This window comes from Haliotis rubra, unplaced genomic scaffold (genome assembly GCF_003918875.1).
Source record: "Haliotis rubra isolate DU_JTF1 unplaced genomic scaffold, ASM391887v1 Scf472, whole genome shotgun sequence".
NCBI classification, from domain to species: domain Eukaryota; kingdom Metazoa; phylum Mollusca; class Gastropoda; order Lepetellida; family Haliotidae; genus Haliotis; species Haliotis rubra.
In genome coordinates, this window is record NW_025767160.1 from 463035 (window position 1) to 489861 (window position 26827).

Consider the following 26827-nt stretch of genomic DNA (forward strand, 5'->3'; position numbering starts at 1 on the left):
GGTTGCGGGTTCGATCCCCGACCGCATCATACCAAAAGACGTTAAAATATGGTACCTGTTGGTCCCTGCCTGGCGCTCGGCATTAATGGGCACAACAAAGACTGGTCAGCTCGGAGTCAGCATAAAGTGTCTGAGTGTGGTATTCATGCTTCACTGCGGCATGGTATCTCAGTGGGCTAGCACTATAAAACCGGCTTCAGTCTGGGATAGCAAGCAAGCACGCACGCACACACACACACACACACACACACACACATACGTGTGTCATAAGAGCCGAAATATTCTCAGCCCAGCCATGGAGACGTTAAACCCAATTTCACCTCACCTCATTTTGAGGACAACTAGCCGAGCAATGGAGAACACAGATTATTGGGATAGTTAGGGACACAACAGGTTTATTTTATGCTTAATGGCTAAGCAAAGGGCAACTCTGACATATAACAACAAAACAGAATGCAGACATTATTAAAAATATTTTTTAATGTTCCTTATCAAAGGATAAATATCTGAATAAAATATTGTAGACAAAGTCATAAAAAAGTAACTGATGAACACAAAAGCATGATGCAACAATTGTATAGTTCCAGTAGTAGTCTGTCTGTTGCAGCAACCCAGCTGGTTTCTCTTCTGTAGGCCAGCCTTGTCATTGGAGCGTGTGCTCAGTCACTGTCAGCAGTCATATTAACTCTTGTCACAGCAAAGGTGTGAACCTCCATTCTACTATACCCAGACAAAACATACCTACAATGAGAGTCACCCTGCTTCCGTAACTGGCCAGGATTAACTGTCAATACAAGTGAACTCAAGGCAACATTTGTCAACACTTGCAACAAAATAGGCAACACCACTGTATGTCCCACAGATGGCCAATCGTATTATGCCAAGAAGCAGGGGAGGTTACTGACAGGCCAGTCAGATTGCTTGTCATTGAACATATATAAAATGAGTCACTGGATGATTGATTTGGGTTTTAATGTGAAGATGTCACTTTGCAAAACAAAAGAGATGTATTTCAGAAGCAAGGTAGAAGTGTTTGCAGGCAACAAAACAGAAGCAGACCTGTGTCCCCCTTTTCTTCAAAGTACCCACACCCGTGAAGGTCCGGGTTAGAATGAGCCTTCAGTAACCCATGCTTGTCGAAAGAGGCAACTAATGGGATTGGGTGATCAGGCTCGCTGGCTTGGTTGACACATGTCATCAGTTTCAAATTGTGCAGCTCATGCTGTTGATCACTGGATTGTCTGGTCCAGACTCGATTATTTACAGACCGCCACCATATAACTGGAATATTGCTGAGTGCGGCGTAAAACTAGACTCACTCACTCAAAGTATCCAACTCCACTGTTTCCTTCAAGCCCAATACCTGACTTCCAGACCATGATCTTATATAAACCAACAACTTAACACCCTACATTGACCAAGTCACATGATTGCAGAGTAAAAGTGCACCAGTTTCTGGCAATGACTGATACAACCACTGTCACATCAACCTCCAAGATGACCTTCACCTTTGACAAGAATGACACCAACATTTTATGTTCTACGGATCGTAAGGATACATGGCCCAATATACTTTCTTGCCTCAGAAACTGACAATGCCACAACCATGTTGAACAGAAAGGCTTACCGTGACCTCTAACTAATCTTAACAAAACCCTTTTTACAGAAACGGCCCATTCTTAGGAAGGCACACCAAATCTAATCATAACTGCATTAATAGCTTTTGTGAAGGATAGACGGCAATGAATTTTCATCTTGTGACCTTGATCACTGAGCATTTAATGACATCTGTCAAAAGAAGTCCCCATGGCTATGTTGAAAAAGTCCATTGCAAGATACCCTCCCGTGTGAATACCCTTGTTGAACAAGTCCATTGCAAGATACCCTCCCGTGTGAATACTCTTGTTAAGCAGATATTACAACAATGACTGGTGGCAGCAATGGTAGAATTCCAATGAAACCTTAAAGCAGTCTCATCTGGCTAGATAATACAGGACGTGACTTTAAAAGATTCAAACTAATGATACTAATAATAATAGTTTGTGGTGCTTGATTATTTTCGAGGTTCATGCATTTGAATTTAAGACTGTCATGGTCAACACTTCCGTGACGAGAGTGAGTGAGTAAGTTTAATTTTACGTCGCTTTTAGCAATATTTGATGAGATAGAGATGTATCTTGGATAAGAGAACAGTTACATTTTCATTACATATGACTCTTGATTTAAATAGGCATAAGTACATCTGCATCTGTGCTTCTAATCATAACTGCATTAATAGCTTTTGTGAAGGATAGACGGCAATGAATTTTCATCTTGTGACCTTGATCACTGAGCATTTAATGACATTCTGCTTGAATGTTAGGGTACAATCTCTTTTGTAGGACATCCTATTATGCCCCTAATTTATGCATCTTGCCACAAACCCCCTAACACATATCTGCGTAGACTGGCTTAAAAACACAGATATGTGTCATTAGGTGTCACAGAAAAAACGGGAATAAATACATGTTACTACAGTTGCATCAACATAGCATCATCATGCATTGTGTCAGTCAGTGCAGTCAATGAAGGTCAGTTCCATTCACAACAAATATTGCCAGTGAAAATGCATAATGGGCAAATTTATCGAGTAAAAATTATTCTATGGGAATATTTCCTTCAAGAATTGTAGTATAAAAGAACAATTTCATGACAGGAACATATACATTAGATTGTGACAACTTTATCTGGTTTCTATGGTGAAGATAATGCATAGCGATCAATCCCTGTCTCATGTAGCATTGGTCTAAATGAAGTTCACTCAATGAAACAGTGATCTCTGACTTGTGAGGAAACATCTGTAAAATTAATACCCATGTAGATTATTGCAAAACAAATGAAGATTGATTGTAGACCTGATACAAACAAATCTGCCTCTAATACCCATGTTGCATCCTTGTCTCAGCAGCACACATGTAGGTAATACTTCATCACAGTGCTGGTTACCATGACAACACAACATCTTCAGAAATAGAAGGAACAATGATGCCCATGTCACGTCACCACCGAGTCTCATCCATGGGCTGGACATTGGGGCTGAACCTCACATTCGAGCCGAAGTCTCCACCAGCTGGCGAGCGAAAGCCCTTCCTCCTGGAAACAGAAAAGGATTTGATTCTGTTAATCCTTTAATCCATCATTTAATCCAACAAGCAGACAATACAGACATGACTCCAGGCTGAGAATACTGTTCTTGCTATTGATACAAGTAACCAGATACGTACAAGAGGATGTGAATATACTTGTCAGGGTAATACACTGCCATGATGAAGTTCTATTACACTGTGTTACATGAGTATCATAAAATAGGTGGGAGGGGGTGTCGAATCCCCTGAACCACACCTTGGCTCCGCCATTGCAAAACATTAACTTTAATGTGGTCTTTAGTCATTTTCAAGGGGGGACCCCTTAACCCCCCATCTGGATCCGCCACTGATTGGCACAAGGCATTGACATGAAAAACATGCTGTATCAATGTCACACGTACTTACAACAGCTGTATCAATGTCACACATACTTACAACAGCTGCATCAATGTCACACTGACCTACAACAGCTGTAGCAATGTCACACTGACCTACAACAGCTGCAGCAATATCACACTGACCTATGCCAGTTGTAGCAATGTCACACTGACCTATGCTAGTTGTAGCAATGTCACACTGACCGATGCTAGTTGTAGCAATATCACACTCACACGCACTGACCTACAATAGGCACATATATATAACTATCAGTATCTTCTTTGTTTACAGGTCCTGGAGAAGTATGTAACACTAAGTCATAAATAAATGCCAGGAAATATAGGAACAAAAATGACATGCAGTTAGTTAGATATAAATAGATTCTCTCTCCAGAAGAAACTGTTAATGCCTCTATGAAACACTAACAGTTCATGTTTCTGAAACACACATGCCTGGAATAATTGAGGTTAGTATGACCAAATACTATTTGAATGTTAGTCATAAGCTATGTCTTGCAGCAAGTCTCACCTCCTAGCTACAAATAAAATGGAAAGCTTGACCCATGTAGTGAGTGATGACCTTTGCACTATTACCAGTTATTGTATGACAGATAAATGTACTTTTCCAGTGAAGATCTAGGTCACCTTTTGATATAACTAGACTCTAGTGCATTTTGAACTGATTATGCAGTGTGAGGTTTCAAACAAAAAAATTTGATCACTCATTGTGATGCAGCCAATTTGTGATAAGTACAGTGTTTTTGTGGCCCTTTTCATCCTGTCTCCTGCCACAAATGTATGATAACACATACATTGAAAACTGTAGTATTTCGAACTCTGAACTTTGTAATCTGTAATTGTATGCGTAAACATTTAGAAAAGTCTTCAGAAAATAAATACATGACCAGGGCTCCAGATAATTTTTCAACATCAGAAGTAAGTACTCCTTATTTTTTCAATACAGGAGTACTGGAAAACCTTGTGAGTACATTTAGAGTACTGAATGGAATATAATGGTGTATCAGTTATCTTGTGTTTCGTTTCATATATGCACCACAACATTGCTACACTTGTGTAAACAGGTAGAAAAACAATAAAACAATAATTTTTCAGATAAATACATCTGTAAATGATTCTAAGGCCGTACACGATTGCTGTGGTGCGTCTCTCCTAAGTTTTTAAAATTATTTCCTACCGTATCGTGCATATTTTTTTATCCGTACATACGCCGATACGGCCCTTATCTGGATGACTATAAGGGTGATGAGGTCATTGTACTGGCTATATCACTCACTGTGATTGGACACCTCTGACTGACCAATCAGAAGTCAGTATGTCCCCACTTCCTGGTTGAATGATGACTACACTGTAGTTAGTAACACCTCACATATTACAACAGTCTGAAGTACGAGTGATACAGACTCAAGACTCAAACATACAATCTCAAACTTAGAAACAAGATGGCTGTCCATACATATTTTTCCTACGTGTAAATTACTGGAAACTGCCACATGTGTTATATTCCTTCATCACAGGAAAGCATGACACATAGCTGACACATGCAAGTAGAAAATACAAAACCGTACATCACTGTACATCACTGTACATCACTGTATACACCAAACTACCATGTAACAAATCCAATACACAAGAAAGCAAAACTTTGTAACCAAACTGTGAAGCAATCAAAACGACATGTGGGTCTATAATATATTTACCATCACTCACATAACAACATGTCAGTAATGATGTATCAAAGTTATACCACAGTCATTTAGTATGTAACCCAAACTGCCAAAAATACAATGTGGCAATACACACGAGGGTGTGCTGCCGTAAATCACCCAGTTCTTGAGAATGTACTTATTCAACAATCAGCATTCACCAAACTGAAATAAAAAGGTTAAGTTTCAAAATGTCCTGATCAGTTTACTCTGCTACAGAGATCAACTCAGTCCTGCGTAGAATGGTTGCAACTCACACGTACTTGCTAAGTCTACTAAGCATTTACCAGAAGCAGGTATGAAATCAACCTTTACTAGGATCAGCATACAATATATATATATCTGTTCAGCAAATGTTATCAGCCTATCAGCTGTTATTTGTCTATGTAAGTGCTAAAGAACTAGTCTGATAGAGCTCAAAGCTAAACTATCAAAAGATGGGTCATACCCTTTGTTAACTCGGGCACCTAGAAATATAATATGAAATTATCTATTATTGGGCATATATTTTCTTGCAAAGTAAAAACAGTATTACAAATGTATACATATATATACTAGAAGTTGCACTTTTATGTTCAAATCTTGTGTCACAAACCACCATGAGTGCACTCCTTTGGGGCACGATGCCACACACCTGGTCACAGACCACAACAACCATGAGTGCACTCCATTGGGGCACGATGAAACACACCTGGTCACAGGCCACAACCACCATGAGTGCACTCCATTGGGGCACGATGCCACACACCTGGTCACAGGCCACAACCACCATGAGTGCACTCCATTGGGGCACGATGAAACACACCTGGTCACAGGCCACAACCACCATGAGTGCACTCCATTGGGGCACGATGCCACACACCTGGTCACAGGCCACAACCACCATGAGTGCACTCCATTGGGGCACGATGAAACACACCTGGTCACAGGCCACAACCACCATGAGTGCACTCCATTGGGGCACGATGAAACACACCTGGTCACAGACCAAAACCACCATGAGTGCACTCCATTGGGGCACAATGCCACACAGCTGGTCACAGACCACAACCACCATGAGTGCACTCCATTGGGGCACGATGCCACACACCTGGTCACAGACCACAACAACCATGAGTGCACTCCATTGGGGCATGATGAAACACACCTGGTCACAGGCCACAACCACCATGAGTGCACTCCATTGGGGCACGATGCCACACACCTGGTCACAGGCCACAACCACCATGAGTGCACTCCATTGGGGCACGATGAAACACACCTGGTCACAGGCCGCAACCACCATGAGTGCACTCCATTGGGGCACGATGAAACACACCTGGTCACAGACCAAAACCACCATGAGTGCACTCCATTGGGGCACAATGCCACACAGCTGGTCACAGACCACAACCACCATGAGTGCACTCCATTGGGGCACGATGCCACACACCTGGTCACAGACCACAACCACCATGAGTGCACTCCATTGGGGCACGATGCCACACACCTGGTCACAGACCACAACCACCATGAGTGCACTCCATTGGGGCACGATGCCACACAGCTGGTCACAGACCACAACCACCATGAGTGCACTCCATTGGGGCACGATGCCACACAGCTGGTCACAGACCACAACCACCATGAGTGCACTCCATTGGGGCACGATGCCACACAGCTGGTCACAGGCCACAACCACCATGAGTGCACTCCATTGGGGCACGATGCCACACACCTGGTCACAGACCACAACCACCATGAGTGCACTCCATTGGGGCACGATGCCACACACCTGGTCACAAAGCCCTGGTTGCTGGGAAGCTGCCCTGAAGGGTAACACAAGAGTCTCCCCTGGAACAGCCAGCCTGTAGGAGTGTGTGGTGTTCAGGAATTGTGAGTATAGGTGTGCATTTGCTGTGGTATGTCTCGGGTGATTACCAGCTGCTAACCACACACAAACCATCAACATTGATGAGGATCTTGGTGCTTAGAAAACTGCACAAAATTAACTGATTTACTGAAACCTTCTGTCCTAGATATTAACACTGAACCATAATAAGTTCATCTTTTCAAAGTGTGTCCTGTAAAAAAAATAATCTAACCGTTGTGATATATTTTCTTGACAGCAACAGTAAAAGGGAAAAATGATGTAACGTTTCATGATGATAGCCTACATGTAAATTACCAACTGCCTATGATAAATAATGCTTTTTATTGAGAGTCACACATATTATGAAGAGATAATCTCTCAATATTGCTTCACGAATATTTGAAAGCAGGAACGGAAGGGGTAGAAGGTTTTATCCTGCTGCAAGAGAAGATATTCATGACTGGTTTCAAGTAATCAAAAATTGAAATACGTGACAAGTCTAGAGAAAACTGGTAGAAGTGACTTCTTCATGTAGAAACAGGAAAATAGTATAAAACACTAAGAGAACAAAAATTATTCATGTTTGTTGAAATGATTCTCCTTATATATTAGCGAGACAGATGTATAACTAAATACTATGTCCATCCTACCCACCAAATATTCCAATGCTCATATCCATGAAACATGGATGCATTATAAGACATGTTGCTGTATATCAAGTGATGTGCACGAGAACATTTTACTTCAAGTATTGCGTACAAAAAAAAATTGAATCAATTGAAGTGTTTGGCAAGTCTAGGCAAAACTGCTGGTAGTGACATCCTGTCAGTGGACTGAGTGACAGGCATGTGAAGGTGAAGCTGTTGCTGCTGCTGTTGCTGTTTCTGCTGCTGCAGGAGATGGGCCGAGTAGAGATGAAGCTAGGATCTTACAGGGGTCAACATGCCCTGACTGATGGTCAGTTATACACAGACATGCTCAGATGCACAAGAAACATGCGGCAAGAGTTGAATGATACCTAGTTCTAAGCAAGTCATCATGTGGCCTGGCTTGAGGCGCCATTACTATCACGAGTGTCATCATCGTCTTCATCCTGCCCACAGACAGCTGGCTCAGTCTTGGCCTTCACACTGTCTACTGCATCTTCTGTTTCAAGTTTATCACGTGCAATGACATTAGTGGTTGAGGTTGTGAATGGGTCAGTAATACAATACATTTGGATTTCATAAAACAACATACACAATATGACAAAAACATATCTCTGTCTACATGAAATACCTCTGGATGTATTTTAGGGCCCAGTATTTTTGCGTCCATCTCTCATTTACCACCATGTAGTATGCTCATTGGGAACACTGCAGGGAAACCAACTGCAGGTATTCCCCTGTCAGCTTCCATACAAACTCACTGTCATGACTGATGGGACAGGGAAACCAACTGCAGATATTCCCCCGTCTGCTTCCATACAAACTCACTGTCATGACTGATAGGACAGGGAAACCAACTGCAGATATTCCCCCGTCTGCTTCCATACAAACTCACTGTCATGACTGATAGGACAGGGAAACCAACTGCAGATATTCCCCCGTCTGCTTCCATACAAACTCACTGTCATGACTGATGGGACAGGGAAACCAACCGCAGATATTCCCCCGTCTGCTTCCATACAAACTCTCTGTCATGACCGGACTGTACATGACACAGATATCAATACAAAGCTACATAGACTGTACACACTGGTGACAAGCTCACCTGGTGACAAGACGTCGGAGGTGGTTCCCGCATCCTGCTGCCGTCGAGTCCGCTTCTGTATACCTTCTGTATCGTCCTTCTTCCTCTTGCGGCTGACTTCCTGGAGGAGGTTGAGCAGGAAGTTCTTGTCTTTACCCTCCTGATAACAACAAGTTTCTGGTTAGTCCTGAGAAGCAACATACCAGTCAAGGTATACAGTAGTTTAAGTAGTTTCTGTGTTTCACACATTTACAAGTGAAGCCTGGCATGTGAGCATGCAGGGACCTATGAAAGAAAAACGACTAATGTGACTGGCAACTGCTACACAACAAGGACATGCCTGTACTGGAAGGAGACCGCTACCTGATTCAGTGGCTCTACTTGCTACCATGACTACAATATATAATCCTGTCTCCAGGTACTGCGGTCACCTTTACAACCAACAGCAGGCTTCATCTTCCTCATGGCTGACCATTGTGTTATCTACATGCCTGACAAGAAGTACAGACGGAAATCCTCAACAACTGAATGCACGTCACTGTACCCCAACATTCAAACATTGCTCATAATAATAACACTCATCAGGTTTGACTAGGGTATTAATAGGCTGCAATCACATAGCTGAAATATTGTTCAACAGCAAACAACAGACAAACTTACCAGAGCTAGCTGCTGCTGTAGAAGCTTCACCATCTCCTTGTGGCCAATCATTGCAATTCTCATATAGTATGTTCCCATACTGAAACAACAATAGTTAAAGCTTGATTCTGCTGGACAGTAGCTGAATGATCCGTGAACGTAGTCAGAATATCTATCATGTTTGTATCAGCATCTGTTTCTGACCTTTCAATCATGAAAAAACAACAACTTATGACTCTCAGTTACTACAGCAGGCCCATATATCCACCAATGTAAGACTCTCTCACTCACCACAGTAGGACCACAAGTCCACCAATGTAAGACTCTCACTCACCACACCACAGTAGGGTCCACAAGTCACTCACCAATGTAAGACTCTCTCACTCACCACAGTAGGACCACAAGTCCACCAATGTAAGACTCTCTCACTCACCACAGTAGGACCACAAGTCCACCAATGTAAGACTCTCTCACTCACCACAGTAGGACCACAAGTCCACCAATGTAAGACTCTCTCACTCACCACAGTAGGACCACAAGTCCACCAATGTAAGACTCTCTCACTCACCACAGTAGGACCACAAGTCCACCAATGTAAGACTCTCTCACTCACCACAGTAGGACCACAAGTCCACCAATGTAAGACCAATGTCTCTCTCACTCACTCACAGTAGGACCACAGTCCACCAATGTAGGGACCACAAGTCCACCAATAAGACTCTCTCACTCACCACAGTAGGACCACAAGTCCACCAATGTAAGACTCTCTCACTCACCACAGTAGGGACCACAAGTCCACCAATGTAAGACTCTCTCACTCACCACAGTAGGACCACAAGTCCACCAATGTAAGACTCTCAATGTAAGACTTCTCTCACTCACCACAGTAGGACCACAAGTCCACCAATGTAAGACTCTCTCTCTCTCACTCACCACAGTAGGACCACAAGTCCACCAATGTAAGACTCTCTCACTCACCACAGTCACCACAGTAGGACCACAAGTCCACCAATGTAAGACTCACCACAGTCTCCACCACTCACACACAGTGTAAGGACCACAAGTCCACCAATGTAAGACTCTCTCACTCACCACAGTAGGGACCACAAGTCCACCAATGTAAGACTCTCTCACTCACCACAGTAGGGACCACAAGTCCACCAATGTAAGACTCTCTCACTCACCACAGTAGGACCACAAGTCTCACCACCACAGTAGGACCACAACTCCCTCAATGTAAGACTCTCACCACAGTAGGGACCATGTAAGTCCACCAATGACCACAAGACCAATGTAAGACTCTCTCACTCACCACAGTAGGACCACAAGTCCACCAATGTAAGACTCACCACTCTCACTCTCTCACCACAGTAGGACCACAAGTCCACCAATGTAAGACTCTCACTCACCACAGTAGGACCACAAGTCCACCAATGTAAGACTCTCTCACTCACCACAGTAGGACCACAAGTAATGTAAGGACTCACACAGTAGGACCACAAGTCCACCAATGTAAGACTCTCTCACTCACCACAGTAGGACCACAAGTCCACCAATGTAAGACTCTCTCACTCACCACAGTAGGACCACAAGTCCACCAATGTAAGACTCTCTCACTCACCACAGTAGGACCACAAGTCCACCAATGTAAGACTCTCTCACTCAGTCTCACCACAGTAGGACCACAAGTCCACCAATGTAAGACTCTCTCACTCACCACAGTAGGACCACAAGTCCACCAATGTAAGACTCTCTCACTCACCACACCAGTATGTAAGACCACAAGTCCACCAATGTAAGACTAAGACTCTCACTCACCACAGTAGGACCCACACAGTAAGTCCACCAATGTAAGACTCTCTCACTCACCACAAGGACACAAGTCCACCAATGTAAGACTCTCTCACTCACCACAGTAGGACCACAAGTCCACCAATGTAAGACTCTCTCTCACCACAGTCACAAGTCACCACAGTAGGACCACAAGTCCACCAATGTAAGACTCTCTCACTCACCACAAGGAGTCCTCAATGTAAGACTCTCCTCTCACTCACCACAGTAGGACCACAAGTCCACCAATGTAAGACTCTCTCACTCACCACAGTAGGACCACAAGTCCACCAATGTAAGACTCTCTCACTCACACACCACATGTAGGACCACAAGTCCACCAATGTAAGACTCTCTCACTCACCACAGTAGGACCACAAGTCCACCAATGTAAGACTCTCTCACTCACCACAGTAGGACCACAAGTCCACCAATGTAAGACTCTCTCACTCACCACAGTAGGACCACAAGTCCACCAATGTAAGACTCTCTCACTCACCACAGTAGGACCACAAGTCCACCAATGTAAGACTCTCTCACTCACCACAGTAGGACCACAAGTCCACCAATGTAAGACTCTCTCACTCACCACAGTAGGACCACAAGTCCACCAATGTAAGACTCTCTCACCAATGTAAGACCTCTCTCTCACTCACCACAGTAGGGACCACAAGTCCACCAATGTAAGACAATGTAAGACTCTCTCACTCACCACAGTAGGACCACAAGTCCACCAATGTAAGACTCTCTCACTCACCACAGTAGGACCACAAGTCCACCAATGTAAGACTCTCTCACTCACCACAGTAGGACCACAAGTCCACCAATGTAAGACTCTCACTCACTCACCACAGTAGTAGGACCACAAGTCCACCAAGTGTCCACCAATGAGACTCTCTCTCACTCACCACAGTAGGGACCACAAGTCCACCAATGTAAGACTCTCTCACTCACCACAGTAGGACCACAAGTCCACCAATGTAAGACTCTCTCACTCACCACAGTAGGACCACAAGTCCACCAATGTAAGACTCTCTCACTCACCACAGTAGGACCACAAGTCCACCAATGTAAGACTCTCTCACTACCACAGTAGGACCACTCTCTCACAAGTCCACCAATGTAAGACTCTCTCACTCACTCACACAGTAGGACCACAAGTAGGAGACTCTCTCACTCACCACAGTAGGACCACAAGTCCACCAATGTAAGACTCTCTCACTCACCACAGTAGGACCACAAGTCCACCAATGTAAGACTCTCTCACTCACCACAGTAGGACCACAAGTCCACCAATGTAAGACTCTCTCACTCACCACAGTAGGACCACAAGTCCACCAATGTAAGACTCTTTCACTCACCACAGTAGGACCACAAGTCCACCAATGTAAGACTCTCTCACTCACCACAGTAGGACCACAAGTCCACCAATGTAAGACTCTCTCACTCACCACAGTAGGACCACAAGTCCACCAATGTAAGACTCTCTCACTCACCACAGTAGGACCACAAGTCCACCAATGTAAGACTCTCTCACTCACCACAGTAGGACCACAAGTCCAGCAATGAAGCCTGGGGAGGAGATGAAGTGGATGACTTCATGCAGCCAGGCGTGTTCTTCCTTCCATGAGTCGACCAGCTCAATAACAACCTCGTACGTCGTGTTCTTACTCTGGTACGGACCACACGTCTGACTTGGCTTGATACTGATGGACACAAATACATGGTAATCCATTAACTGGGTCCTCATTTCTCATAGAAGGGTAGAAATGTAACCATGTTCTACCACCACATAAAGGGCCCACACAGACCAACGTTTAACTGAAGGATGGGCATGGTCAAAATAACTCATCAAGCTGTCACCGGGACTTGCAGCATAATTTACTGAACAGCCTCAGTCACCTACCACATGATCCCAAAGACTGAACGGGACTTACAATATAATTCCACAGACAAGTACAATTATGATATGCTCTCACAGGCCAACAGGACTTACAATATGATCCCACAGGGCAACAGGACTTACAATATGATCCCACAGGCCAACAGGACTTACAATATGATCTCCCGGGCCAACAGGACTTCCAGTACAATCCCCCAGGCCAACAGGACTTACAATATGATCCCACAGGCCAACAGGACTTACAATAGGATCCCACAGGCCAACAGGACTTACAATAGGATCCCACAGGCCAACAGGACTTACAATAGGATCCCACAGGCCAACAGGACTTACAATAGGATCCCACAGGCCAACAGGACTTACAATATGATCCCACAGGCCAACAGGACTTACAATATGATCCCCAGGCCAACAGGACTTACAATATGTACAATCCCCCAGGCCAACAGGACTTACAAAATGATCCCACATGCCAACAGGACTTACAATATGACCCAACAGGCCAACAGGACTTACAATATGATCCCACAGGCCAACAGGACTTACAATATGATCCCCCAGGCCAACAGGACTTATAGTACAATCCCCCAGGCCAACAGGACTTACAAAATGATCCCACATGCCACTGCTGTGGTGGTGAGGAGGAAGAAGCAGAAGAGGAAGCCGAGGAAGATGGTGTGTGACCGGGCTGCCCGCCAAGGCCGCATTGAAGGCTGACAGTTCTGTAGAACACTAACCTGCAACACACAATGAATACTGACACACAAACTCTACACTGAAAACTCTATTTAAACTCATACATCAATAAAGGCACAAGCTTACAAACTGCTTTATACAAGCCTTGATCCATTGGGTCAGAGAAATGAAGGATGTTATTGTTGGCAAATCTCACCAAACTGCAAAACTACTGATTTAGTGATGAAAAATCAGAGACAAATTCATCATTTCATTTCCTTAGTTTGTCTAAAGTGTATGGAACATATAGGTGAAAGGGTAATATCTAAACAAATCCTGACCCTGGTGTTTTAAGACGCTCACCCTTTTCACATAAAAGATGATCCACAACTTTATGATCACAATGCAAGAGAGCAAAGGACTGTAGAATGTTCCCAGCCTGAAAAATAAATTACGAAATATCAACAAAATTCACCAATAACATTGAATTTGTGTGTTTAATGGGACCTTCATGCTCCACTTCCAAAGATCTTGGTCATGATACACGATGTAGAGATATACAGCGGAGCCAAACAGATATACACACCCATTTAGACATGCACCATATACCTCATACAAAGTGACCAGCTCTTTCAAGAGACCCCTGAACAACTTCTAGAGCACTGTGTTCTCCTTTATAATCAAGACTGTAAACTGAGAGTCAGTTTAACCACCTGTGTGGACCATCTCACCTTATTGCTCATATTTCAGGTGTATGTCTGTGTATATAAAGTCTACACAGTATAATCCTCACCAACATAGCGCCTGGGAGTAGATCAGATCCAGGGTGTTTCGGCCAATACCAAACTCTGCTCTGGAAATACTCTTGAAACAGAACTGGGACATTATCCTGTGAATAACCAAAATAATTTGGGTAAATACTGAACCTGAAAACCAAGTGCAGACCTACGGGAAATACAAGTTATCAAGAAAACGTTACTGAACTCTCTCCAGATACATAATGCAACACCATGTGCCACAACCCAATGTTAGCATAACTTCGAACAGTGTGTTTACATGTTACTTAACACTCTCCAGATACACAATCAACTCTGAGTTTAATAGTAGACTGTTTGTTTCCTCTCACCTTCTGACGAACTCGAAGAAGAAGGTGTACAGGAGGGTGAAGATGAAGTCAACAATGACAAGACGATATATTTCCTGCCCAACAAATGACTCCCAGCACTGAAAAGTAACATGAAATGTCACATCAGCAGGTTATGCTATAAAAATATTTCTTACCATCTCTTGATGTATTTACCAGATATAGAAATAATGTCTACCAACTTCTCATCTTTATACTACGGAGCCTAATACTACCACTTTTACTTTTGCTGAACATAATACGTGTAAGTAACACAGAAAGAAGAACTGTTGCTGTCTCCATTACATCAGAAATATCACCAGGATAATGCAGATGTAGCAGGACACAGCTGAGTACATCAGTAAACTTACATCCTGCTCTTGGGCTGTCTTAAACCAAAAGTATACCAGCACCGCCAAGTTGGTAGCTCGCAGCGTCATCGTCCTGAAGACACAAGAAAGTTCATTTGATAGAGTAATGACTTTATCAGTTGAGGCCGCTAACATACACAGACATCCATATAATATGAAGCTGGCAATTTTATCTAACACAAAAGGAAATCTGACATCGTTCCATATCATTCAAATTTAGCTTCATGCTTGCAGGTTTGCTGTTTAATGCCACACGTACCAATATTTCAGATACATATCGGTGGCTGGGTGTCACTAATTGAGTCTGCATTAGACAAGCCAGTAATTGATATTATGAGCAATTATCCACATTGCCATGGTAAGCTGACAACCAAATCACAAAACCAGACATCCACACTGCCATGGTAAGCTGACAACCACATCACAAAACCGGACATCCACATTGCCATGGTAAGCTGACAACCAAATCACAAAACCAGACATCCACATTGCCATGGTAAGCTGACAACCACATCACAAAACCAGACATCCACATTGCCATGGTAAGCTAACAACTAAATCACAAAACCGGACATCTACCAAATCACAAAACCGGACATCCACATTGCCATGGTAAGCTGACAACCAAATCACAAAACCAGACATCCACATTGCCATGGTAAGCTGACAACCAAATCACAAAACCGGACATCCACATTGCCGTGGTAAGCTGACAACCAAGTCATGAAGCCAGCCCATCCACATTGCCGTGGTAAGCTGACAACTAAATCACAAAACCGGACATCCACCAAATCACAAAACCGGACATCCACATTGCCATGGTAAGCTGACAACCAAATCACAAAACCAGACATCCACATTGCCATGGTAAGCTGACAACCAAATCACAAAACCGGACATCCACATTGCCGTGGTAAGCTGACAACCAAGTCATGAAGCCAGCCCATCCACATTGCCGTGGTAAGCTGACAACCTCAGGGGTGGAAATAACTATAAAATTGCTAGTGTACTATAAGTTTTCCACTATACTTTCCGTGTTATTGTTGATTTTTTAAATAAACAACATTATTAACATTGGAAAGTCAACTGGACATCGGTACAGCGTGATATACAAATTTGCTTGCCCGACGGAAGAAAACACTGGACTCGGACATATTTCCACCCCTGAACCTAGTCATGAAGCCAGCCAATACACAATGCCGTGGTAAGCTGACAACCAAGTCACAAACCCGGCCATCCACATTGCCATGGTTACTGTAAAGCTGACATGCTATCAAACAAGTCAGAAAGTCAGAAAGTTAGTAACTACATACACTGCTGAAGCCATCTCTAATATCTGTTCCAAACCCTTGTTTGTAACAAGCTGCTACCTACCTGAGCATATGGATGTACAGTTCATTCTTTGGCTTCTCATACTTCTCCAGATATCCCAGTAGTGAGAAGAAGGCCGGGGTTACCATGTTCAACGTTGTGATTACCAGGGGTAGCGCCAGCTCACTCAACACTGGGATCTTGTTCTGAAATATACAGCACACATCTTGGGACACAGGTACAAATGGTCCAGTCAGTCATAGAGAGTGCAGTACTTTCATGGTGTGTCAGTCTACTGATAAAAGGAGAAAAGTGATGGCAGACTCTGATATCTCCAACTCTGGTGCTGACAGTGAGAGGATCTTATTGACTGAATCTTGAAAGCCACTTAGATTCATGACCAGCAGATCCTGTAATGACCACAAGGGACACAACTCTCCACAGCCATTCACAGTAACGCGCATTAGTTTCCTTTCCTACAGTCTTCAAGAAGGAGATTTACTCAATCAGTCAGATTCTCAACACATCTTGGCCCAAGCACTATACTCCTTGGGTCAACCTCCAGATCTCCTGGTCTTAATTCAGAGATATTATGGTACAATTAAGGCTACATATGATTATTTCATAAAAGAGCTTTGTTGCCAAATGCCTTCAAAATGTGTTCTGCCTACACATTTTGTGAGAGATACAAAATTGTTAAAAAACTTGTGGTTGGGATATTTTGCAATAGACACTGTAGAGAAGATGAAATAGACCTGGTATCCTGCACGGTGAAAGAACCCAGCTAGACGGACTCAGTGGAGGAGATCCAGTACACCCGCTGCCCCTAAAACCCACCCACCCCACCCACCTCAAGGTAGGGTGTTTGGGGTGAGGGAACCCACCTCGACAGACTGAGTGGAGGAGATCCAGTACACCCGCTGCCCCTAAAACACACACACCCCACCCACCTCAAGGTAGGGTGTTGGGGGTGAGGGAACCCACCTCGACAGACTGAGTGGAGGAGATCCAGTACACCCGCTGCCCCTAAAACACACCCACCCCACCCACCTCAAGGTAGGGTGTGTTGGGGATGAGGGAACCCACCTCAACAGACTGAGTGGAGGAGATCCAGGACACCCACTGCCCCTAAAACACACCCACCCCAACCACCTCAAGGTAGGGTGTTGGGGGCGAGGGAACCCACCTTGACAGACTCAGTGGAGGAGATCCAGTACACCAGGTAGCCTGCCCCACCAAGTAGTCCAATGACAATGAGGTTTGTGGCCACCCGGATCCAGAATATCTGACATTTCTCCCCTGTCGTCTTCACCTGCTCTTTCTTCTTCCCTGACAAATATTCCTGCAGAAGAAAATGGACTTACATAGAATACAGTTAACACGGTGAGTTGAACTCACAAACAGTTCATTGAAAAATTAATACCCTCAGGCTTAAAAGTAACCCATTGAAGATAATTCTCACACTCTAAGACTCACACAGTTCATTGTAGAGACTCTTATCATCTGTACTCACCAGCAATAGTACAGACTCACCTACTCACCAACAACTCATTGTAGACACTCTCCAACTCACCAATAACTCATTGTAGACATTCTCCTACTCACCAACAACTCATTGTAGATGCTCTCCTACTCACCAACAACTCATTGTAGACACTCTCCTACCCACCAACAACTCATTGTAGACGCTCTCCTACCCACCAACAACTCATTGTAGACACTCTCCTACTCACCAACAACTCATTGTAGACTCTCCTACCCACCAACAACTCATTGTAGACACTCTCCTACCCACCAACAACTCATTGTAGACGCTCTCCTACTCACCAACAACTCATTGTAGACTCTCCTACCCACCAACAACTCATTGTAGACGCTCTCCTACCCACCAACAACTCATTGTAGACTCTCCTACCCACCAACAACTCATTGTAGACTCTCCTACCCACCAACAACTCATTGTAGACACTCTCCTACCCACCAACAACTCATTGTAGACGCTCTCCTACCCACCAACAACTCATTGTAGACTCTCCTACCCACCAACAACTCATTGTAGACTCTCCTACCCACCAACAACTCATTGTAGACACTCTCCTACCCACCAACAACTCATTGTAGACACTCTCCTACCCACCAACAACTCATTGTAGACTCTCCTACCCACCAACAACTCATTGTAGACTCTCCTACCCACCAACAACTCATTGTAGACACTCTCCTACCCACCAACAACTCATTGTAGACTCTCCTACTCACCAACAACTCATTGTAGACTCTCCTCTCCTAACTCACCAACAACTCATTGTCATTGTAGACTCTCCTACCCACCAACAACTCATTGTAGACTCTCCTACTCACCAACAACTCATTGTAGACTACTCTCCTACCCACCAACAACTCATTGTAGACACTCTCCTACCCACCAACAACTCATTGTAGACGCTCTCCTACCCACCAACAACTCATTGTAGACTCTCCTACTCACCAACAACTCATTGTAGACGCTCTCCTACCCACCAACAACTCATTGTAGACTCTCCTACACCACCAACAACTCATTGTAGACACTCTCCTACTCACCAACAACTCATTGTAGACACTCTCTCCTACCCACCAACAACTCATTGTAGACGCTCTCCTACTCACCAACAACTCATTGTAGACACTCTCCTACTCACCAACAACTCATTGTAGACTAGACGACTCCTACCCACCAACAACTCATTGTAGACACTCTCCTACTCACCAACAACTCATTGTAGACTTCCTACTCACCAACAACTCTCCTACCACCAACAACTCATTGTAGACACTCTCCTACTCACCAACAACTCATTGTAGACACTCTCCTACCCACCAACAACTCATTGTAGACACTCTCCTACTCACCAACAACTCATTGTAGACACTCTCCTACCCACCAACAACTCATTGTAGACACTCTCCTACTCACCAACAACTCATTGTAGACACTCTCCTACTCACCAACAACTCATTGTAGACGCTCTGTAGACTCACCAACAACTCATTGTAGACGACTCTCCTACTCACCAACAACTCATTGTAGACACTCTCCTACTCACCAACAACTCATTGTAGAACTCAACTCATTGTAGACAGCTCTCTCTCTACTCCTACTCACCAACAACTCATTGTAGACACTCTCCTACTCACCAACAACTCATTGTAGACGCTCTCCTACTCACCAACAACTCATTGTAGACGCTCTCCCACTCACCAACAACTCATTGTAGACGCTCTCCTACTCACCAACAACTCATTGTAGACGCTCTCCTACTCACCAACAACTCATTGTAGACGCTCTCTCCTACTCACCAACAACTCATTGTAGACGCTCTCCCACTCACCAACAACTCATTGTAGACGCTCTCCTACCCACCAACAACCTACCCACCAACAACTCATTGTAGACACTCTCCTACTCTCCTACTTACCAACAACTCATTGTAGATGCTCTTATGCTTGAGTCTTGCAGCTTCCTTGGACGTTACACCATAATCCCATCCACAAAATACTTTACTGACAAAGAAGAAGTTGAACTCGGAGCTGCCCTCGATGTAGTATTTTCTGTACGATTTCAATATGCTGCCACAGAAATACAATAGAAACATGAACTCACGTAACCAAGGTAATATTTGTAAAGGTCATAGTTTATTAGAATTTTAAAGAATTCAAGTTGTGTGGTCAGTGCAACCCGACCATCAAACTGGAAATGACACCATTGAACTAAGAAACAGTCAAAGTGTGTTCTTACCTCTGAGCCAATATAAGCAAACAAAGTATGTAGTATCCACCGCAAGTGAAGACATAGGCGTAGATCATCTTGTACTCCACACCTGAGAACAGCTGTACAGAAAACCCCTTGTAGAAGCCATAATACATCTCAGTGTCGTGAAACCAGCCCTGTCAGAGGAGTCAGAGGAGGAACATTGTAGGTACGTTCTCAATTCTAAGGCATGATTAAATAGTTTCAGGGGTTAGGTCTGCTCAGAGGTCAATATTTGGTCCTATATCAAATGGTCACTTGTAAATCACTGATAATAGGAAGTGGAATAATATTAAAACTGCCATCACTGTTTTTCTTCCTGTCAAGAGCTTCAATCTCTTTCATAAATGATAAAACAACATAAAATATGATCATGTAATTTTTCAAGTAAAATTGATATTTTATACTTATCCTGACTCATGATCTTTTGCTTATCTCCCTTTCCTTTTCGAATGGTAGTGGAACACTTGAATCCCTTGAAGTTCCCGAAGTGGACGTAAAAATACACTCACCCACGAGTTACCTCCCTTTGCCCTTTTCCCACGAACAGTCATGTGACCAGCCTTACTTGTCACTCTGTCCTGATTTTCTGCCCATGCACTTGGATCTGCTGTGAAATCCAAAGTGTCTCCAGCGGGGAGGTTGGGAGGGCTTCTCGTCAGGATAAGTATAAGAATATCAATTTTACTTGAAAAATTACATATTTTTTCTTATCCTGACTCATGATCTTTTGCTTATAGAATCCGACGGATTGGTGGTTGGTCAAGCCACTTCATGGATTCATCAGCTGTCCTTAGATACGTCTCCTGTATCCCCCCCCCCCATGGGAACTGCGAACGGTATTTCCGTGATCCTATTCTTCCAACTTCCGTTATAACTCGGGGGGACCACTTTCTTGTCTTACTTCCATCTCAGACAAGTTGAATCATGTTCATGTGGCTACAGATAAACTAATATCTTCCTATTACTAGATATCTTATAACAACCCATAGATTATGATAAGATCTTTATCATAAATGAGTTGCGACCCCTTCAAGTACAGGTAAGATCTTTACCCGTACAAGATCTTTAATCACTCATGCTAGCCTGTCCTAGACTGTGCGCATGGACTTTCAAACTAATACTTTTCCCTTAGTAAAAGTTATCAACAAGTCAACGTGATAAAGGGTGAGATTTTCCAACTCGGCCCCTTTGAGGAACCGTTAGTTGCTGTGCTACAACCAGAGGCCCAAATTGGTGAATGTCTTCAGTGGCTATATCTCGGAGGTAGTGGTTGGCAAACACTGTGTCCAACTTCCAAAAGCAGCCCTCCATAATTGCTGGTATAGAGCATTTTCCGTGCAGAGCCAGTGTCGACGCCAGTGCTCAGACTTCATGTGGGTTGGAAGCTCTAGGAGGTTCTAGTCCTGCTGCTTTATAGGCTCTCAATATGACGGCTCTCATCCAGAACGATATGGTCGTACTTGAGATTTCTGCTCATGTCTCTGTTGATAATGAGATAAACAAGCGCAATTTTTGTCTCCTTGTCTCAGTCGTTTGAAGATATATCTTCAGGGCTCTGACCGAACACAAGGATAGGTCTTCTATATCCTCTGGGCCGAGGACTGTAGATAGCGCTGGTACATGGAACTGGTACGTCTGGCTGACCAGGTAGTTGGTTCTTGGCAATGAAGTCCCATCTAAGTCCTAGATGAACTGCGGCATGTTGCCCCGTGTAGAATCTGGTTCGACCACTGTCCAGCGCATGTATCTCTGATATTCAAGCTGCCGTGGCTAGCGCAAGCAGTAACAGAGTCTTCTGTGTCAGCAGCTTGAAGGTAGTATGGTCTAGAGGTTCGTAGGCATCACTCGTAAGATGACGTAGAATTACATTCAGATCCCAGGCCGGAGCTCTGAACTTCTTTTGCTGGTGCTCCAGTTTAAAAGATCTCAGCAGAGCAAGTAATTCTGGTACTTTCGTCAACTTGATGCCTGTTTTCATGGTAATCACTGTACTGATGGCGGCGAGGTATGTAGATAATGTCGAACCTATCAGATGTCTGGTCTGTCTAAAATGACACAGATATTCCGCCACTTGAGGATGAGTAGCTATCATCGCTGTGAAGCCTTTCCGCCTTGCATAAGTCTCAAACTTCAGCCATTTGTCGTTGTATAGGTTACGAGTCGATCTGCATAACGCTAGTGTTACTGCTTTGGCTGCCCTGGCGGGGTATCCTCTTTTCTTCAAGCACGTTTTGATACGGTCCACACGTGTAACTGGAACACTGTTGGGTTTCCGTGGACTTGCTTGGTGTACGGATGTATTAGTAGGTTCAGCCAATCTCGTAACTTGATTACTGGGTTTCCGAGATCTTCTATTAGGTCTGGGAACCATGCTCGCTGGCCAGTATGGCGCGACCAAAGTCAGTTGTAGCGCCTGTGTCTGTTTGATCTTCAACAGTACTTCCGGAAGTAATATTGGGGGTGGAAACGCGTAAGCGTTTAGTCCTTCCCAAGATATGCTCAGTGCATCTGTTGCCCAGGCTTGAGGATCTGGAACTGGTGAGACAAACGTCTGTAGTTGTTTGTTGAACCTCGTGGCAAACAGGTCTATGCAAGGGGATCCTATTTCCCTTTTGATGAGCCGGAATGCTTCTGGATGGAGCATCCCATAGGTGACGGGTGCAGTGGTCAGGAGAGAGCGTCTGTAAGTACGTTCTTAGCTCCGGGTATGTGACACGCCTTTATCCAGATGTTTGCTTCCTCTGTGATGAGGAACAACTGGAATGTGAGCTGTAGCAGGCTTGGAGACCTTGTGGATCCTTGCCGATTTATGAAGAATGTCACTGTAGAGTTGTCCGTGTGGACCATCAGCATTCTGTTGTTCAGCGAGCTCGACCATAGTTGTAAGGCGTTGATCACGCTTGGGCGAAAAGAGAGAGAGTGACAAGTAAGGCTGGGAAAACGGCAAAAGGGAGGTAACTTCGTGGGTGAGTGTATTTTTACGTCCGTTTCGGGAACTTCAAGGGATTCGAGTGTTCCACTACCATTCGAAAACGAAAGGGAGATATGCAAAAGATCATGAGTCAGGATAAGAAAAAATAATGAATATTTAAAATAGAAACAATATTTGAGTGCCATATCCCAAACTTCCATGTAAATGACAACACAGGTATCACAGCGCTGGTACATCTAACAGAAACTTATCCTACTGAAGAAAAACAGGTGCCCCTAAAATATATCTAAGATCCAATCGTCATCTTACCGCTCCTGTGAGAAGTTCTTCCCCAGTGAAGGAAGTGCCGTTACGCTCTGGGTACACGTCAGCAAATGGCTTCAGCTTGGGGGTGTCTGTGAGCGGCATGTACCATCGCTGTAGCACAACTGGCAGCACCACGAAACCAAATGTCATGAGAAAGATTGGGATGTTGATGAAGAACAGCCATTTGAGGAAGAGGAAGTAGGATGTAACACCAGTGCCAAAATGTCCTTCGATCTTCTTGAGGTGTGATCGCCAGAGTTCCAGCGAGTACATCACCTCCGCAACCTGGTACTTGAAGTGCTGCCAGCCCTGAAGAAACAAAAGCAGCGTAAAGAAGACTTTTTAGAACTAAGAAATAGGTCATTTGCAATAAATTCAGTATTTATTAGTTTTCCATGTCATCAAAAAATAAACATCACACTGGACTTTTGTATTAAAGGTCTTTCAAAACAAGTTTTATTTTCAAAGTATTCACTCACAATGAACATCTCTGGCAGTCTTAATAGATACACATCATAAGACTGTTCTTCCAGAGCTTTGCCATGATTGTCATGTATGCAACTGTTGACTATAGAGAAGGATGTTATCCAGTGCTTAACACATTATATCCACATATCATGACAAATGTCACACATGTAGCACCATGCTAGAGCGCGTGCAACACCATGCAGCAGAATTAGTATTATCAAGAACCTCACCATTCCAACTGAATATTTCAGCTGAGTACAACGTCCAGGTCGCTTCTTGGCCTTCCTGGAACTAAGGCGCTTCCTGCAAGTACAGACATGTGATACAATAGATGCAAACAATCCCACAGGCAACCTGTTCCCCATGTTGGGCCTATGCCATGGTGCTGACAAGTAGCTGGCGCAGAGAGTAATATGACCTGATTGAAGCAGTCATAAAATATAACTGGACATTTAATACTGGGAAGTGCACCACAGTGCTGCCCTGCTTTATTCCAGCAATACTACCATGATCACAAACCAACAGGAAACAAGAGATTAGGACAGACACATCACACCCACCAGAACCCGGCTCTGCATGAACAGCCAACAAATCAACCACTATCCCACTGACCTACTGTATCTAGTGTGGACAAGGGTGACACACTACCTAATCTCCCTCTTGCTAGCCAAGGTGGTGGTCATTCCTCGAATCACCTCCCCGAACTCCTCTCCAGGTTCAAACTCCTCGCCATCACTCAGGGTTCGACTGATCTGCTCCAGGGCGTTCCCTGCTCCAAGCCTCACTGTGCCGTGGTAAGACTTGTTTCTGCGATGACGTAGTGTGTTCTTGGCATTGGACACTTTGTTCTCTGTTGTTGAATACAAGGAGAATCGCGCATTATTACAAGGTGGTACCTACCAGATGTGAGCAGGATATACAATGCCATATCCTGTCCAATGACTGAAATCAGCTTCTCAAGTTTAAGTATTTCAACACGATGAACCTGTGGCAAACTATTAACGAATGGAATCATATGAAGCTCATCACGCCAACAAATCTATCTCTGTCTCAACTCTCTCCAACATTCACCAGTGATACAATAATGTATGCACTATTACTCTTCTAACATCCTTCCAGGTGAAATAACGTGACCACGTACCTAACTGCCTGCTTGGCAAACACTCTAGAAGGTCTACAGTGTCCTGAATGTCATGGCGTGGTGCAGGCCCCTGGGCTAGGTTGTAGTACCCCTCAGACCGAGGGCGGTGGGGGCGAGGGTCAGCAGGCTGGTTGTCACCAAACTGATTCCATCTGCTGTCTCTGTGCGGCATCTGACCATCGTTGGTATCTGTGCAACAGACAAACACAATGTACACAGGCTTCAGTTGTGTCTAGGTTCTGCTTTCATTATCATATGTACGCTACATTCACATTTCGCTTCGAACAAAACTTACCGTAAACGTCTTTATCTTCCATTGTTTAACTTATTCATAATCACACTGACTATTACTTGGGAAGGGAAGTAACTCTTGTAACACAGGTAATTGACAATAAAAATGATATATTTGCTGACCACAGTTGGATGCACTGGAATGACTGACACTACTGTGCCCTACTGAAGGATGTTTGGTTGAACAGCTGTTGATATGACATGCAGCTGGTTGGTGCAGCCAGTAGTAGCCTGATCATGCAGCACAGCCAGCTTACACATCAGTAAACAGCTTACACATCAGTAAACAGCTTACACATCAGTAAACAGCTTACACATCAGTAAACAGCTTACACATCAGTAAACAGCTTACACATCAGTAAACAGCTTACACATCAATAAACAGCTTACACATCAGTAAACAGTTAAAGATGATCAGCTGATTTAAACAGTTAAAGATGAACTTAGCTGATTTTACACTAACGATACAAAAGAATGATAAATAAAATAAATTCTACACAAATAATTTACAATACATTCAATCATGGATTCGATCAATGGTCACAACTCTATAATCAAAATATGTTATTTTTTCATGTATTTGTCTCTAATGTACTGATTTGTTGATACAGATCAACATGATCAGGAGAACTCCCAGAAACAGGAGATAATCAGCCATCTCATCCCGTGTATTCTGTCAGAACACTATCAGTAATATCCTGGACAGTCATCAGAACAGCTCTACTAGATCCTCAGACTGGATTATTTACAGACCTACAGATGTCAAGGAGGTTCACCATGTGTGGTGTAAAACATCAACATAAAGACAGACTCTTCAGACTGGATTATTTAAATACCAGCCATATGGTTGGAATATCATCAACTACAGAACCGCCTCCTAAAACAAAGGAATCAAGTGATAAAGAACATCCTTCCCCCAGACTGGATTAGGAGGTTCAAGGAATCAGACTGACATAAAGACAGACTTCTAAATACCAGACTAGATTGTTTACAGACCAGACCGCCATATGGTTGGAATATTGCTGTCCACGGTACAAGGAATCAGACGACATAAAGACAGACATCTACTTCCTCAGACTGGATTATTTACAGACCGCCGCCATATGGTTGGAATATTGCTGTGTGCGGTGTAAAACAACAAACCAACAAACTTCCTCAGTAAGAACACAGACGGAATGAAGTCCTTTGGCAAGCCCCCATTTCTCTCACTGAGATACAGTAGCCACTAACGTGTC

General features: G+C 43.8%; 1 protein-coding gene across 3 annotated transcripts in view; it reads right to left on the bottom strand.

Annotated features, from left to right (window-relative positions):
- Positions 1–2057: 2057 nt before the first annotated feature.
- The window catches only part of LOC124290742 (transmembrane channel-like protein 7), a 30388-nt gene continuing 5618 nt past the window's right edge, over positions 2058–26827 (bottom strand). The window contains exons 3-21 of one of the 3 annotated variants that reach the window (XM_046727547.1): positions 25302–25490; positions 24809–25010; positions 24391–24463; positions 23696–24001; positions 20440–20588; positions 20120–20270; positions 17848–18003; positions 16725–16867; positions 15351–15423; positions 14983–15080; positions 14650–14745; positions 14220–14295; positions 13788–13918; positions 12820–12984; positions 9470–9548; positions 8831–8969; positions 5675–5693; positions 2345–3132; positions 2058–2253 (exon numbers count right to left, since the gene is read on the bottom strand). In XM_046727547.1, the coding sequence (XP_046583503.1) occupies positions 3039–3132; positions 5675–5693; positions 8831–8969; positions 9470–9548; positions 12820–12984; positions 13788–13918; positions 14220–14295; positions 14650–14745; positions 14983–15080; positions 15351–15423; positions 16725–16867; positions 17848–18003; positions 20120–20270; positions 20440–20588; positions 23696–24001; positions 24391–24463; positions 24809–25010; positions 25302–25490 (2339 nt within the window). In that variant the 3' untranslated portion in view covers positions 2058–2253; positions 2345–3038. Of the gene's footprint in view, positions 2254–2344; positions 3133–5674; positions 5694–8096; positions 8225–8830; positions 8970–9469; positions 9549–12819; positions 12985–13787; positions 13919–14219; positions 14296–14649; positions 14746–14982; positions 15081–15350; positions 15424–16724; positions 16868–17847; positions 18004–20119; positions 20271–20439; positions 20589–23695; positions 24002–24390; positions 24464–24808; positions 25011–25301; positions 25491–26827 lie in introns of all 3 variants that reach the window. The other 2 variants (XM_046727548.1, XM_046727549.1) reach the window with 2 other exon arrangements.